The 16,884-nt window shown below is 39.1% G+C and overlaps 2 protein-coding genes across 2 annotated transcripts in view; one reads left to right on the top strand and one right to left on the bottom strand.

The window, feature by feature from the left end:
* Window positions 1-354: 354 nt before the first annotated feature.
* Window positions 355-10,409, bottom strand: pigu (phosphatidylinositol glycan anchor biosynthesis, class U). The gene is made up of 12 exons (XM_023393060.2): window positions 10,266-10,409; window positions 8,922-8,986; window positions 8,013-8,072; window positions 7,719-7,781; window positions 7,285-7,394; window positions 6,515-6,615; window positions 6,232-6,329; window positions 5,963-6,117; window positions 4,726-4,869; window positions 3,867-3,991; window positions 3,326-3,468; window positions 355-3,116 (listed from the first exon to the last, which is right to left on the bottom strand). The coding sequence occupies exons 1-12, from the start codon at window positions 10,393-10,395 to the stop codon at window positions 3,003-3,005; spliced, it is 1,308 nt and encodes a 435-aa protein (XP_023248828.1). The 5' UTR covers window positions 10,396-10,409; the 3' UTR covers window positions 355-3,002.
* A 1,411-nt stretch (window positions 10,410-11,820) lies between these two features.
* psmf1 (proteasome inhibitor subunit 1) overlaps window positions 11,821-16,884 on the top strand; it is a 9,818-nt gene continuing 4,754 nt past the window's right edge. Inside the window, exons 1-4 of the mRNA XM_023393062.2 lie at window positions 11,821-12,012; window positions 12,743-12,895; window positions 14,345-14,427; window positions 15,184-15,381. Coding sequence (XP_023248830.1) covers window positions 11,884-12,012; window positions 12,743-12,895; window positions 14,345-14,427; window positions 15,184-15,381 — 563 coding nt within the window. The 5' untranslated portion in view covers window positions 11,821-11,883. The remainder of the gene's footprint in view (window positions 12,013-12,742; window positions 12,896-14,344; window positions 14,428-15,183; window positions 15,382-16,884) is intronic.

Raw genomic sequence — 16,884 nt, 5'->3', positions numbered from 1 at the left:
CTCTTCAATTTCCATTTCCTTTTTCCAGCTGCTTTTCCTTTTCCTATTAGCTAATTGATTAGCTTAGTCATTTAGCTTATTCATGAATTAATAAATGTATTACTAAATGGTTTCTTTAATGAGAGTTTTATGCTTTTTTTGTAAATCCATTTTTAACTCTGAAGTATTTATTGATAGATTATAAGTTAATTTATAAATTCTTTTTACGATTCCTATTTTTAATGTGTATTAAAATATGAAATTAGGGAAATGCTTTATTATTTGTCTTGTGACATCACTGGTCATCCATGATATGCAATGTGATATAATATTATTAACTTACATTGTCTGATATTTCAAAACAGACAGCAGGACTAAACCAACACCTCAGGTTTAATAATCATCATTTATGACATGTTCACTCATTCATCAAATACAGTATAGCATCGTCCCTTTCAAACCCTGCACTTTAATATCTGTAACAAAACAAAACATTCATATTTACAGTATCAAAAACAGAAGATCTCCTCTTTATTCTCAAATAATAATTTAAAAAAATGAAAAGAAAAGAAAAAAATTTAAATCTCTTTGCAAAGTTTTCAGTCTAGCAAATAAATAAATATCACAAATTACTTTTTCACTCATTGGTATCAAAATGGCCTCATCAACCTTCTGCTGAAACAGATGAGTGGTTTAATAAACACAAATCACAAAGAAAGCAACTGTAATTTATGTTTGAGTTTGACAGTTAATATGATTTCATACAGGACTTTTGTCTTTGCTTAGTCAGATTTTACATGGAGGTCGATATATGAGTATTTTCCGAAATTTGTTGTTACTTAAATCATCATTTTCACATGGAGACTTCATATCAATGTCCACTTCATTAGGTAAACCTGTACAATCTAATACAACTGATCTGTCATAAAGTCCACTTTTATGTATATATATATTTTTTTTTTAATTTTTTTTAATGTTTTTGACACTGTCCTCGGTGAAAAAGGTAAATTATATATTTATTACTGAGGTCACAGCCTTCAACATGAGGGGCAGAATATTAGAAACACCTCCTGATATAATGCAGTCCAGCACAACTTTAACTGACAATGATATAAAAGCAGACTTTATGAGATTAACAGTTGTACTGGATTGCATAAGATCAGTGACCACAGAGTAACATAAAATAACATCACATATGTATATGCAGAAAACAATCTTTAAGTTGCTATGACAACACTTCTGAGTGTTTAAGGCTTATTTTAGGGAAGATTTTGAAGTAGTAGTTTTTTTTTGTTGTTGTTTTTTTGGCATGATTTTCTGAGGAGAGAAGTGATCAAATATCACACGCAAAGATGGGAAAACATTAGAGACAGCTTGTCCCAAATCCAAACTACAGACTAACTCTGAGCATGGTTTGAGTATGTAACGTGTTCACACTGGAGATGTGACAAAATCATGTGTATTCAAAATAGTCAGATACCAGGGCAGATGATTTCTAGGTGCTGTTGATCGACACTTTCTCCCAAGAGGAAACAGTAGAGCTGCTCACAACTGTCAAAAAGGAAATCAAAATAAACAGCAGTCGGTGGCGAGACAGATGTTTCTGGTGGAGACCAAAAACAGAGCTAAAAGAGCGGGAATATACTGGCAGTGAGTTGTAGTGTGTGGTTTGGATTTGAGACACACTCCACCGGCAAAAAGTGTTTTAGTTGCATTTGTATAAAGTTGCAGAGGATGGCAGGTATGAGCTCGACTTGAACATAATAAACTTTAAGAAAACGTTTGACATTTTAGGAAATAAAAAAAGATTATCTGCTTTCTGGTGTAAGTTTTGAGCTTGTAACAACAGAGAAAACACAGTGACATGAAACTTTACTGTTTAGCTTGTTGCCACGTTATGAGCCCAAACTTTCCTTACTGACTGAAACTGTGGCCTTTGTGAAAACTTCTTATCAAGCTGTAGTTTTGACATGTAGCAAACACAAGGCCACTGCAGCAGCGGTTTGTTTTACTTGGTACAAAAAAATAAAATAAAGTCTCCACAGATCCTGAACGTGAGCACTTCAGTTGTTTAAAACATTCACTGTTGTCTTTGTCCGACGTGCTCCATCTTTGTAGAAAAACAAACTGTCCGGGGTTGAGTGAAGCGTTCACCGTCCCACTTAGTGTCATGTTGTATGTACCATAATGAGGTTAGTACTGGTTTGAGTGAGATGCAACACTGATCATGTGATGTTAATTAATGAGCAGAGAGTGTAAAATAAACCGAGTGAAAGGCAAACAGTAAGAAAGCGGTGAGAGAGATAAAGACAAAGAGATGAACGGACATTTGTAGGACTCCTTAAGGAACTCTTTTCCTCTTCCTCTTTCCCGCCACTATGGAAACCAGTGTCAACACAAAGGTGATCAAATAAACACGAAACACAAATGATAAATGTGAGTGGGACAGCTGGAGACTATCAGGAGTCATCACATCAGCGGGAATTTTCCCAGTTTTAGGATTTTTCTGGGTGTTGAAAGAGGAAAAAGACTTCAAAATAAAATCCTTCTAGAGGGACACTGCATGAGAGTTGGTACTTCAAAATAAAAGCTCTCCATGATGGATGTTGCAGGATAAACAGAGTGTCAAAATAAAACTCTTCTAGAATGGCCGCAAGGAAGAAGGAGGCTTCAAAATAAAAGCAGCCCCCACAGGCAAAGGTTCCCAGTTGGAGCGAGGCTTCAAAATAAGAGCCCTTCAGAAGAGAATGAGAAAAGAGGATAATGATGTTGAGTTGCTGTCTCACACGGCAGGAGTCGGATTTCTACATCTGCAACATCTGCATGTGTGTGTCGTGTGTGATGTCGTTCTCTCGTTTGCATATGAAGTTGTACCAGACACACGTTCTGTGTTAATGTTCGTCTGTGAAAGACTTTATCCTCCTCGGTTTGTGTTCGTTCGCTTTGAGGAAGAGTGAGACCTCGAACAGTTTGTCACTACCTGACAGAGACTGTAGGAGTGTGTGTCTGTGTGTGTGTGTGTTTTATTTAAGAACTAGTGTCGCCTCAGAGCCATCTTTCCTCTTCAGGTACAGGCCGTAGGTGAGGTGGTGCTCTCTCCTCAAGAAGGCGTAGAAATAATCAGACACCAGCAGGATCTGAGGGGAAATACAGATAATTAGGACACTCACTGAATGATTAATGACAGGAACTGAGGAGTAACTCTTAATTAATTACATTTTAATAATCAATCAATCATCAACCATAAAGAAGGATGAATTTAAAAACAAACAGAATCACACATAACTGTTGTAATTCTTTAATTGAATTGAATCCCCCCCCCCAGCGCCCGTCCAGACTGTCCTACCTGAGCCACGTTGAACAGCAGAGTTATGGCGTAGTAGAAGTTGGAGTTGGCGCTGCCGGCGTAGATCCAGAGGTGCCAGAGAACCGGGAACAGAGCCGAGCAGGCCAACAGGACGCAGGACACCAGGAAGATGTTCCTCAAGACTGAACACGGAGAGAAACCAGGAGAGAAGGTTTTAAATCACAGCAACAGAAATTCATATATTTGTTACTTTGCTGATCATTTGTTTTATTGCTTGTTGTTGTACGATTCGTTTTTTTATCATTTATTTTTGTAGTAAATGTAACAAGTAATAATGGCTGACACGTCCACAGCAGCTCATCACCCAGCTGCTGCTTCTCTAAAGTGGGAGCTGATGTGAATCTACTGCAGGTAACACACTGACTGTAGATCAGTACCTCACACAACCCCATGACAAATAACCACAATCATCACTTTAACCTCCATCCAAAGGTGAAAAGCAGCTGGTGAGGACTGATGAGGACGTGGTGTGAACTGTGTGATCTTTAATGCACGAACATCTTGTGTTTTAAAAACTCACATCTGTGCAGGTGACTCCAGACAGGAAGGAAGGCCAGGTAGAGAGCGATGTCTCCCACTGTGGGGTAAGACTTAAAGATGGAGATCACAGCCAACTGCATGAAGATCAGAAACACTGGATGCTCCCTGCAACACAGGCACACACACTTACATTAGAGCAGCACAGCTGAGTCAGAAGGAGGTGACTTGCCAACGTGCATTTTATTCCTGTGTATCAAGTGTAAACCAGACCAATAACATGTCAGTTAAATCAAATGATGTCACTCAAGGGTTTTTAGTAGGTGGCGCTATGACTATGACTTCATATTACCATGCAGAATTCTTCAGTGTGGGTCTGTCGTCAAACACGTGAAGTTTGAGGCAGATTGGACGATGTATATTTGCGTTATAACAACTTCCTGTTTCATGCATGCATCAAATTCGCCACGCCGTTCAATGAACAGTCAGTTTTCACACTGAGGCATCAACAAAGTCTTTAGCATTTTCTGATCAAGTTTGTGGTCAGGGTGGTGGAGGAGTACATCGAACTGTAAAACGTGACAATGTGTGCTGGAGTTATAACAACTTCCTGTTTCATGGTGAAACATCGAAATTCACCACTACAGCCACGGCGTTTAACAAAAACTCACAATTTTCACAGTGAAGCATCATCGGGATAGAAAGCATTTTTTGACCATTGGATTGGACAATGTATAATGGAGTTACAACAACTTCCTCTTGTGAAATTCACCACACCGCCACAGACATGCCCACATATGTAATCTGACAATTTTCACAATAAAGGATCATCAGCGTCTGAGGTATCGTCTGACCAAGTTTGAGGTGGCTGTGGTCAACCCGCTAGGAGGAATACAACTTACTTGAGTTTGATGGACAGAGGGATGGTGTAGAAGAAAACGTTGATCTGGAAGACGCAGAGGAAGAAGAGGCGGAAGTGTTCAAACATCTCGGCGAAGAAATACCAGAAGAGGCCGATGTTGGGGGTCAGGTCTGGTACCGACAGACTGGAGGGAGGGGGACGGAAAACAGACACTGTCACACCGGGACGACACACAGACCGGAAACGCTGCAGGAGCCGGAGACATTTACTGGAGGTGTGATCATTTTCCAGAGTTGTAAAGCTGTTCAGAGGAAGCGGCTATAACCGTCTAATGAGGCTTTAAAATGAGTCTGAACATGATGTCATTGTATTTGTATTTCCTCGGTTAGGGCTTGATTTTCTCTGCCGGATGGGGAACAGGATTTTCCCGGCGAGAACTTTATTGTGACGGCGGTCACAGTCTCAGCAGGTGATTTCACAGCGGACGGACTCACTTTGGATTCTTCTGAGAGTCAGACGAGAATCAGAAAACACCGAATCAGCACAAACCCTGACATCCAACAAACGTGTTGAGTGTATTTCCTTCCTCACTGAAACCTGCATTGTTTACATCCATGTTTACTTGTGTGTAAACTGTCTCCTGCCTCCTGTGTGTTTCTATATCTGTGACAAACCAAAGGAGGAACCACTCATTTAAAAACTACAATTACCACCTTTTGGTTACATCCCTTGTGTAAACTGTCTCCTGCCTCCTGTGTGTTTCTATATCTGTGACAAACCAAAGGAGGAACCACTCATTTAAAAACTACAATTACCACCTTTTGGTTACATCCCTGTTTATCCAGAGTCACATAAAATATCAACCGTTTGTTTGAAATTTTGTCATAATTAAATTTTTTTTTATTTCATTTTGTCAAATGTGAGTTCGTCTTCGAGTCCAGGTGAGTGTTTTTACCAAATGTGTAGAAATTCCCTCAAGACGTTACGGAGATGTCGCGTTCACCACAACCTTGACCTTTGACCTTTGAACACCAAAATCTAATGAGTTCATCCTTGACTCCTCGTGAATGTTTGTGCCAAATTTGAAGAAGTTCCGTCGAGGTGTTACTGAGACATCGTGGAAAACCCGAAAACGATTAAAAACCTGCTTAAAATGAAATAAAAATAATAAATAAAATAATCAAATAAAAAGAAGAAACTGCTCCATTAACTGCCCTATTAAAGGTCAAAAGCTCCCCAGGCTGCCTTTAGACTTTCACTTTCTTTTCTGCACTCACATGAAGCCGTAGACGGAGGGCAGGTAGTCCCAGGAGCCGAGCAGGAAGAAGGAGAGGCCGACGATGACGAACAGGCTGCCCAGGTACATGAAGGCGTACTGAGCGATGAACCACCAGAAGCTGGTCCGCCGAAAGTTCACAGGGATGTACTGACGCTGGAGAAACAGAGACAGAGAGAGAAACTGATTCACACAAATCCACAAAACGACATTCAGATCTTTGAGGAAGGACAAAGGAACAGGAAGAAGAAAAGAAGAAACACAACGTACCTGCATCAGGTACAGCAGCGCTGGAGCGCACAGAGTCAGAGGGTAGATGGACTGATACGTGGCCAAGGACAGAAATATGGCACTGAGCAAAACATTTCCTGCAACACAAACACAGAATCACCCAAATCAAATCAATCAAACGATCACTTTTCTGTTGCAGGTATTTTTATCAAGATGCCTGAAAACTAAATGTAATATTTTAGACAGTAAAAGCTTTTAAAAGTCTCTTTTCATGGATCCAAACCATGTGCCGGAATAATCCTGTCATTAAATCAGACTGTACCTTTTATCGTAGAGAGGATGAAGAGGGCGATGACGGCGTTGTTCAGGCCGCAGGTCGACTTGGCGACACAGGACAAGATGGTGAACGGGTTCAACAGATAACTGTGAAGAAGAATGAATATAAGAATATATTTTGTATATTATAATACACACACACACACACACACACACACACACACACACACACGGGTTTATGAAAGTCTAACAACCATGACTATATGAAAGTTCACAGTAATCCTTCATGTCTCTGTAGTGGATATTAGAACGATGAGTTATGAACTTTTTTACTTCACATTTATGCAAATATTCGTCACAGATTATTCACTATGTGGTTTATTTGGACAAATTATACAACAATATTTCCTCTGTGGTTGTTCAGGCTTCATTAAGCCTTTAGGCAAAAGACTAAGGTGGAAGAAATGCATCTTTTCTGGCAGACAGCGGAACAAGACGTCCCTGGAGTCTGAACCGAACCCTTTTACCAAGTTGTTTTTTTATTTTTAATGATGATGGAAATCTGCTTCGAGCGTATTCTGCTGCAAACAGTTACTTTTTCAAAACATCCTCACTTACATAAGAAGATAAAGAGACGCTGCCTCATTCATCAGCAGGCTAACGACTGTGCAGGATTGTTTTTAATTTTCTCTGTTGTTTGACTGAACACAGGTTTTTTTTTGGTTTTTTTTACAGACGTCTGATCCGACTGACACATAATATTGTGTCGCCTCATCGCTGCTGTGAAGGAGTGCGTCTCGTGTTCGTGGTACTCACAACATGGCGACTTTCAGAGGGATGTAGTACATTTCTTTGGGGCTTCTGATGAGCTCCAGACAGTCGTGGGGGTAGCGGTCGGCCTCCAGGGCATATTTCTGCTTTCTGAACTGAAACAGCATCAACAGCACATCAAACACCGTTACCATAACAACGGGGAAACACAACGCAGCCAGGGCTACGAAACAAAACACAAAATCACACACAATATAAGAATTTCAGCTACTTCTAATTGCCAATTATAAATCTGTTTGTAATAACATTTCTTATCAGTAGTGCTGGGAAATAGAGTTGAAAATGGAAAATTGTCCATACACAACAATCATTTACTCAGGAGCTGATAGTAAATGATAATATTGAGTTTTTGCACGATTCTATTTAATATCAAATATAGTTTTTGATTATTTCATCTGCACATTCTATTATTTTCTTACCACTTGTTTGTTGTAGTCCTTCACTGCCATGTAGAGCGCCACAGCAGTGATCACATCCGCCAACTGAAGAGACACGACAAAGAAGCAACTGAGTCTCTCAAAGAAAATCCAAGGGATTTGCATCTCATTCTGTTTTTTTTATTTTTTACTCAAAGGCTTAAAATGTCATTTTATTCCATCTCAGAAAAGAAAAGAAATGTTTGTTGGTTTTCACACTGGATCATATGAAGAGTATTCAGACCAGCGTGTCTCTTATAAACACATGAGACGGATGTTTTCTGTCGTCCCACTCACCATGAATGTCACCTCTGCGAAGTCCACCACAAAGTGAAAGAGGTAAATGATGAGAGGAGTCTGAGGAGAAAACAGAGTATCAGAGAGATTAGTGTGTTTGTGTGTCAGGTGCACGCTCAGGTCAAATTAACATGTTTAACTAAAACTATTTACACTGTCACTTCCTCTACATTTGACTTATAAGCAACAAAACAGTAAGTGTGACTGTTGGACGGCGTACAGGTTGTGTATAGTGGGAAACAAGCCCCCTCCCCCAGTCATAGTGGAAATTACCCCCTTGGTCATAAATGTCATTAATCAATCAATCAACTTTATTTGTATAGCTCCTTTCATACAAGTTAGTGCAGCTCAAAGTGTTTCACAAGTTATTGATACAACAAAAAAACAACGCTGATAAAAATGACAATGAAATACAGTAAATTTTACAAGCTATAATAATAATAATAATAACAACAATAATAATAATAATAATAAAAATTACGGTTAGATAAAAGCTGGACAAAAATTGGTCGAGAATATTTTTTAAATGCTTAAAATAATTTATCAATATTTTAAATATATTATCAATAACAATAAAATATAAAATACATTTAATAGTGTAGAATTTACAACATAGATAGAATAAAATAAGTGAATAACAAAGTGAGTAACGTCTATGAACCAGGCTGAAGAGGTCGTATGTTTAAAGATTTCAGCAGCTCCAGCTGTTCTCAGTCGTCAGGCAGACTGCTGCAGTGGCTAAAAGCTAAAAGCTAAAAGCTAAGCAGCCGCACTGGTTCATAGATTTTAAGCACGTGAGACAGAGTGTATGCTGGATCATTAAGTGCTTTAAAAGCAGCTGTGTGTGTGTGTGTGTGTGTGTGTGTGTGTGTGTGTGTGTGTGTGTGTGTGTGTGTGTTGACCTCTCACCTCATGGAAAACATCTCCAGAGTACGGTGAGACTCCCAAATCGAGCAGAGCCAAACCTTCAACCACTGCAAACAAAACAAAATGTCACCCAAACACATTTTCACCATCCAGCTGTGGTCGTCATAACACATCCCTTCCCTCAATACAAGCAGCTACAGCCTCCGCTTTAATGATGCAACTTCCTGCTGCAACTGCCTAATGAACAATTCATGAAGAGCTGTGGTGTTTCACTGCGATTCACACAAGTAGCTCATGTGTATGTGAGAGAGCGACTGTCCCTTTATACAAAAACCTCAGTGTTCACCAACAAACAGCCACAGACTCTCTTCAAAGTGAAGCACCGCAGCTGAGTTTTCCTGCTGGAAGTAATCCTGATAACCTCCATAACTCAGACTGAGTTCTTATCTAACCTGACGATCCCTCTCACGATCAGTCCGTCAGTTTGAGAGTGATAGCTGGGTTCAGTTTGAATACTCACTCTGCCTATTTCATCTGTCATCATTGATCATTTCTAAAGTTTTACGATGCTGCGTCTGTGTTGCAACAGACCGGGCCTCTCTTCTTGGAAACTATTTCATCTTAAATCTGCAAATAAAACATTATACCAATGAGATATTACATTTTTATGAAATCCTTTCTGAGTGTAGGGATCAGAGTAGGATGACGTATCTTTGTCTTATGCTCAGGGTTTAATAAACACCTACAAACTGTCATGTAAAAAATGTTTTGTAATATTCCTCAAGCTCAGTTTAACTTCATTTAACACTTTATTACTGATTGCCATGATAACTACTACAAATGCATGGGCTTATGCTTGTGTAGTATGTAGTGTACATGTGTTTTATGGAGTTATTAAACGGACGAGGGGGCCCACACATACACTGCCTGTGCACCGGGGGGCAGATTTGTGTGTTACGCCCCTAGTTGTGACCCAGATAATGTGGAGTAAACCCGGGGCTACTGGGCAGTTAACTGGCTGCGGTTAGGAGTGAGGTTGTGGTCGGGTTAAAAAAGGGGGGGAACCAGCCTCTCATCTCATCTCAGCCCGGTACAGACCCCCGGTGACGCCGGTTGATGCACCAACATCTTTGAACCAGAGAATCCAAACACAGTGAAGAAACCTCCATCAGAAACAACGACAGAAAAAAAATAACTTCACCAACCTTCTCTATTAAATCTATAACGATCTTTTTTTAACCGCAGATTCAAATTTTTGTAGCTAAACCGGTTTGACGTTACTGACTTCATTCAATTACCGGGTGACAGCGCCGAGGCGAGGAGGCAACCGGAGCAGCGTCTCAGCGACAAAAAAAGGCCCCAAAAAGCTTCCGAACCCCCGCTTACCTCTCTTCCAGGCGGTCAACGGTGACACCACCTCCACCCTCTCCGAAATTAGTTCCGTTAAACTGGATCTGAAAAGAGCGGCTCGGACCGTAACTGCTACAAGCAGGAGTAGAGTCAAAGGAGCCGCCATCTTGACAAGGAAGTCCTCTCCACCCTGCGAGAGGGACGATGGGAAATGTAGTCTTTTATTGCATAAGCAAAACCGATCGGAATCACACGAAAACAAAGAAACAAATAAAATGACGACCACTAATCGGTGTCAAATTATTATCATTATTATTAGTTGTATTTAGAATAATTGATTTTGATTTAATTTCAACAATTTTTTAATTTATCAGTTAGTAGTTTCTAACTTGGTTTTGTGAGTTTGTGTTAATTTTTCCTTTCTCTGTTTTTGGAGTTGCTTTTTAACTATTTGTTCATTTATTTTTTTGTTATGTTTAGATGCCTCACCCTCCTTGTACAGTCAGTAGACAAAAATTAAGCAATTAATGTATTAATCATTATTTGTTTTTCGTTGTTCGTTCTTTTTTCTTTTTTTGCAAAGCGGAACCATAAAACCTGACCATGTTTTCACCAGGGCTCTTTATGTGTTGGATCAAAACACAATTAAGCTCTGTAAAGTTAGACAACAGTAAACACCGTTTTCCGCTAGGGATACCTTTGTTTTATTAAAACAAAATTCACTCACATTACAATTAATTCTTGTGTTTTTTTCAACAACTGGGATATTTAGGAGTCAGAGTAATTAGAGCCATTATGAAGCGTAGACATGGACAGCGTTTAATTTGATTTGATTTCACTTTATTATCAGAATGTTTTTCTGGAATTTTTTGTATTGTTTGTCTTGTATTATTTAACCAGTTTACAGCATACAGATTTTTAAATAAATAAATAAAACGATGATAATCATACAAATAACCATAACCAAATAAAAAGGAGTCACACCTCATTAAAACTTTTTTTTAATTGAACAAAACATGACATAAATAACCAGAAGACAAAACAATAAACACAGATCAAACTTAACACACTAATTCACACTAAACAAACCAAATAATAAACACAAACACATAACATTACAATATCAATCAGGCTTCACAACATAAATAAGATATTAAAGAATAAATATATAAGAAACCGAAACAAAACAAAGGAAAAAAAATCACATTCTGCATTACTTTTTTTTTTCTTTTGTTTGACACAATTACAACCAGTCTTTTACTTCAATAAACCTTTCCCATTTTCCTAAATGTTTTTTCTAAACCTCATTAAAACTTTATTTACTGTTACAAGAAAGAGATAGAAGAAGAAGATAGAAGAAGTCCATTATTACCTTTAGTACTCTCAAGATTGATAGCTCTGATAAAGGGCCACGTTCAATGCCTTCCTAGGCTTTAATTAAATACTTAGTTAATGGTTAATAAATCGTTTATGAATGCTCAGAATGTTTGTTTTTACATTTGGTTGGCAGCTGTCGTTGCTGTGCTTTTACACTGAAAAGCGCAGACAGGAAGTGGTAACCGTTGCTTGTTGCCGTTAATCCGGTGACACTTTCGTTTTCACTTCTCCGGTAGAAACTGAACTGATGTTGTTGTAGCTGGTAGACAGAACAGACATGGCAGGTTTAGAGGTGTTATACACCTGTGTCGCGGGCAGCATCACCTGTCCACAGGACGCCGTGGTGTGTTTCGTTCACTGGGAAATGATAAAGAACGGATTCAGGTGTGTCGGGTCCGGAGACGTGGTGAGAACAATCTAACGTACATTAGCTTCACCTGATGTGATGTGTTGAAAGAAACAACGTCACACCAAACTCCGTTCAAAATCCAGCAGTTTAATGTTGCATTAATCATTGGTTAACATTATAGTAGAATATTTATTTTGGATTAAATTCCTGTGTTAATGATTCACGGTTCAATTCGTGCATCATTGGTTTCAACCGCTCGTCGTATGACAGACTTGGAGAAACCGAACTACACTTTCATCGAAATTACAGTTTTTTTTGTGAAATTGTTATATACCGAATTGAATAATAGCTCTTATCAACACATTTAAATAATTTTGTTTTGTTTTTAAACGAGTTATCGATCTGTGCTGTTAAGAAATACATTAAATTGTACGTTTTTACAACGGAGGTCTGAACTAGCTAACTTGCCGTCGTGTTAATTAGCGTTAGCTTCGTATGTGAGCCGTTGTATGTAACCGTCCTTCTCTGCCGAACTGTGGCAGTTTGACAAACGTGTTTTTAGCATCGTTTAAACGAGTTGTGTTTAAAGCAGAATAAACCAGCGTTTGTTTTAAAATGGAGATATTACGACGAGCTATAAAAACTGTCATGTCATGTTTAGCTAGCTAACCGAGTCATACTAATATAGGTTAAGTCACTGACATTATTATGCACAATCCCTGCCCTCTGTTTTTAACCCTGTTTATTTTATTGTTTGTTTGTTTGTTTGTCTCATTCAAACCTCCAGCCCCTCAGCAGTGATAAGAAGTCCGAGCTGCTGCCCGCAGACTGGAGCAGCAACAAGGAGTTGTACAGTCTGCGATATAAACCCAGCGACAGTGACACACAGTTGTTGCTCAAAGCCATCTCTGTCGACTCCACCTTGATCTTCAACCTGATGGTGAGCACAGCTGACACACACTTAGTGAAATCTCTTCATTCACATGTGTCTAATGTGAACACCAACAACTTTCAGATAAGCTTTTAAAAGTACTGGTGCATACTGGTTTAAACACTGTGCACACTGCAGAGAGACAGCCGCCTTCAGTTACTGAATATTGTGACAAAACAGGTGAGAAATGCTCCAGTCACAGCAACAGACAGTGGACGCCAATAATCATTTATCAGGAGCCACACACATACACATCCATAAAGGCTCCTAGATTCCCTGATATGAACATTCACAGACCTGCGGAGTTTTAAGAAGCTGTTTCTTTGTAAATACCAAAGCTTTTCATTAATAATCGTATGTTATATGATCAGTGTTTAGTATGTTTAGTTTATTATCCCTCCTGATTTAATGTAGTATTTTAAATAAGAACACAGTGGTCTGTTTAGATAGTGTTGCATTTATTCCTGTCTTAATATTTCACATTTTCAGTTGCTGCTAATAAAAGAGTAAGTGTTAATTAATTTGCCACTGATTATGACTGATAATGTTTATCTTGCCTGTGCAGGTGTGGATATTTGCTTATTTTGAGGATTTCTTTACTTTGTACTCGCTATGCGGATCTGTTCTTCTGCTCTGACCCAAACACTGACCAACAGGCAGACGTGGAGTGTGTTTGATGTGGTGACTGTGACAGTATTCAATAAATGTACTTAATTAAAAATGGACACCACATCCAGGCTGTATATCAACAATACATCAAATTTAGTTATAATCTAGAAAAGGGGAAACCTTCAAATGTTAAACAAAAAGTATCTTAAGAAAGATAAATGAGCCAATAAATTAATTTCAGACAACCTGCACACATACGTACTCACGTATTTTACTTTTTAGCAAACACAAACGTGTGATGGTAGAGGAAAGAGGAGATGGCAACAAGAAGCTATACCTTAATTAAATTTAAATGTTATTCCTGGTTCAGTCATCTTGGTTTTAGAGTTTGAAGAGTGAAGACATAGAAACTAAAAGAAAAACTCCTCAGACTCTTTAAATCACTGACTGGTACCACAGGTATTCAGTGCACATCTCCTGCAGTCAGATCTACATCTGTTGGACTGTAAAATAACTAGAAAACTGTGTTTATACATGATGATGGTGCCCTTCTTGGAAGAGTTAAAAGGGAATTCCCTCTTTTCCGGTATAAATCTGTTTCCTGTATATTTGACATTTTTCTGGCTGAGTACGTTTCTGTCACTGCATCAAGGTGAGAACTTGTACCACCGGAGGGCAGCATAAACAAGATTCTCAGGTCTTCAGCTGATCTTAAATATTATCATCTGATCACTTTGTTATTGACCTGGTGTGTTGGAATCAGATTCCAGCTTTTCTCTCATGTCTAAACTTTGATAAACACGTGTATAAGAGGTTATTGATCTTCTGCTCGTGTGTTTCTGTATGAAGAACTCCAGCACGCAGCAGGTGTCAGACCTGACGGTGAACATCAGCGATCACGTGAACACCGAGCAGCTGCGCACATTTGACAGGTTGGTGTGTGACTCTCTGTTTCTGCATAATGGTTCAGGGAATCGTTTCAACAGCCACAGGAAAAAAATAAAGAGAAAATCCTCCATTAAATGTCCTGATGATCAACAGGGATCAGGTTGGTTCATGCTGCCTGAGCTCTGTTAAAGTGATAGTTCAGGTTATGTGATGTGAGGTTGTGTGAGGTACAATCTGTAGTCAGTGTTGTAGGAGCAGAAAAAAGCCAATATCAGTTATACACTATATGGAGAATATTTTATCTATCTATCAAATTTAACACAGACATTCACTTGAATTCAAGGATGAACAGATTAGAATTTGATGGTCAAAGGTCAAAGTCACTGCAACCTCACAAAACATGTTTTTGGTCATAACTCACGAATCCATTCGCTAATTATGAAACAATTTAACTCAAATGTCTATAAGGGAAAAAATTGATGAAGTGATGATGCTTTATGTCCCAAAGGTCAAAGGTCAGCTTCACTGTGACATCAATGTTCTGCAAAAACACTGGTCATTATTCAATACTAACACAGGCAGGAGAGATTGTGACTATATTTCCTGTAACTTGGCGGAGGGATAGAACCATGAGGTGGTGAATCTATTTTAATTTATAGAGCGTTTTTAGTTAATGTTTCCATAAAAAGATTCACATCACAAACTGTCAGAACGTACAGAACACTTGTACAAAACTTTATAAAACAAGACAGTAAAAGATGCCAACTTTTATTTTGATATATTACACTGTTTTTCTCCAGCGTGTTCAAAGATGCAGACAGTTTGTCAGAGAAGGTGAAGACTCAGCTGCTGCCCCCCCAGGACCGACCGACGGGGCAGAGGGCAGAGAAGACGAGGCGGAGGGAGGAAGAGGAGGAGGAGCAGAGAAGAAGAAGAGAGGACAGCGACCCCCTCCGCATGCCCAGCAGACATCCTCGCCAGGGAACGCAGCCGCACTGGTTGGTAACGACAGGAAGCTTCGACACACACTGTTCATATGAACTGTCCCAGTCTTCATGCCACACGTGTAACACTCCAAACTTTCCTCCACACAGAAAATATTCACAAGGTTTTCCTAAAGCAACGGTAGTCACTATTTATATGGAGGCATTCTGTCCAAAATTTATATTTGATTTATCAATATCGTCCAATTTAAAATAGGAAACCAAAGTGTCTGAATTTAAGAATTTCCAGGTTCAGTAATTCAGAATGAACTAATGTTTGAATCCTCTGCTGCCTGTTTACTTCCTCATCACATGAAGCTACAGTTTTTATTACAGTCTAAAAAAAGCTTTTATGTCAGTCATGCAGATGTACATGAGATCTTCTGGTTTCCACCTTTTGATTGAATTATTTCATTAACACTGATTAACTGAAATTTACTTTTAAAAAAAACTAAAAGGTTTAAACGTTTAAAAACGGGTCCTTGTGTAACTTAGTGATTTAGATGGTTTGATGTGCTGATTAACAGCTTCTCATGGCGATGTTTCCTCACAGTGACAAGTTAGTTTAAAACAGCTGCTTATGAAACTAGAAACTAATCTTTTTATTTTTGGGAGTTTGGCAGCGATAGTTGAAACTTCTCTCTCTCCTGAAGCGTTTCTGACATGTGACAGCTCACCTTCTGGACTTTGATAAAATGCTGTATTTAAGCTCTGAGCCTGTTGCTGGTTGCAGTCCTACTCTTGATTAAACAAATTATAATGAAATTCAGACAAGAATTAATTAAATATTTGAGTGGATTCTCCCTTTGAATGTCACAGAGAAACTGAAAAACTCTACAAACTTACAAAGGACAGACTTTATTTTGGAGGTTTCATTTTAAATGGATAAAATAACATTTTGCTCATCAGTCTACAATGAATTACTCATGATGACACAGTTTTTCCAAATTTATTAAAGATAAAAAGCATTTACAGAAGTATTCAGAGCCTTGTTCTTTGTAGAAGCTTCTTTAGCAGCAGTTAAACCCTCCAGTTTTCTTCAGTGAGTCTCTAGAAGTTTGACTCACCTGGATTTTGTCCGTTTATCCTCGTCCCCGTTCTTCCTGTCGGATCCTCTCAGCTGTGAGCTGCCGTCTCCAGATGTTCTGTGCGGTTTAAGTCTGAGCTTTGGCTGGATCACTCGAGGACAGACGGAGACTTGTCCCCGAAGCCGCTCCAGCGTTGTCTCTCTCTCTCTCTCTCTCTCACACACACACACACACACACACACACACACACACACACACACACACACACACAGTGTTGGTCTTCCACAGTTGGGAGGACATAATGTACTTGGTCTAATCTAAACCAAGTCCTAACCACCAAACAGACAAATGTCCTCGCTCTGTAAAGTCTGTAAGTCAAACTGGTGCTCGCAAAGATAAATGTACGAACACACACACACACACACACACACACACTCTCTCTCTCTCACTCTCTCTCTCTCTCTCTCTCTCTCTCTCTCTCTCTCTCTCT

This window comes from Seriola lalandi, unplaced genomic scaffold, assembly GCF_002814215.2.
Source record: "Seriola lalandi dorsalis isolate HSWRI2012SDOR001 ecotype SW California unplaced genomic scaffold, Sedor1 jcf7180002054928, whole genome shotgun sequence".
NCBI lineage: Eukaryota > Metazoa > Chordata > Actinopteri > Carangiformes > Carangidae > Seriola > Seriola lalandi.
Note: the sequence above shows the minus strand (reverse complement) of the source record. Positions and strands in the feature narration are given on the sequence as shown.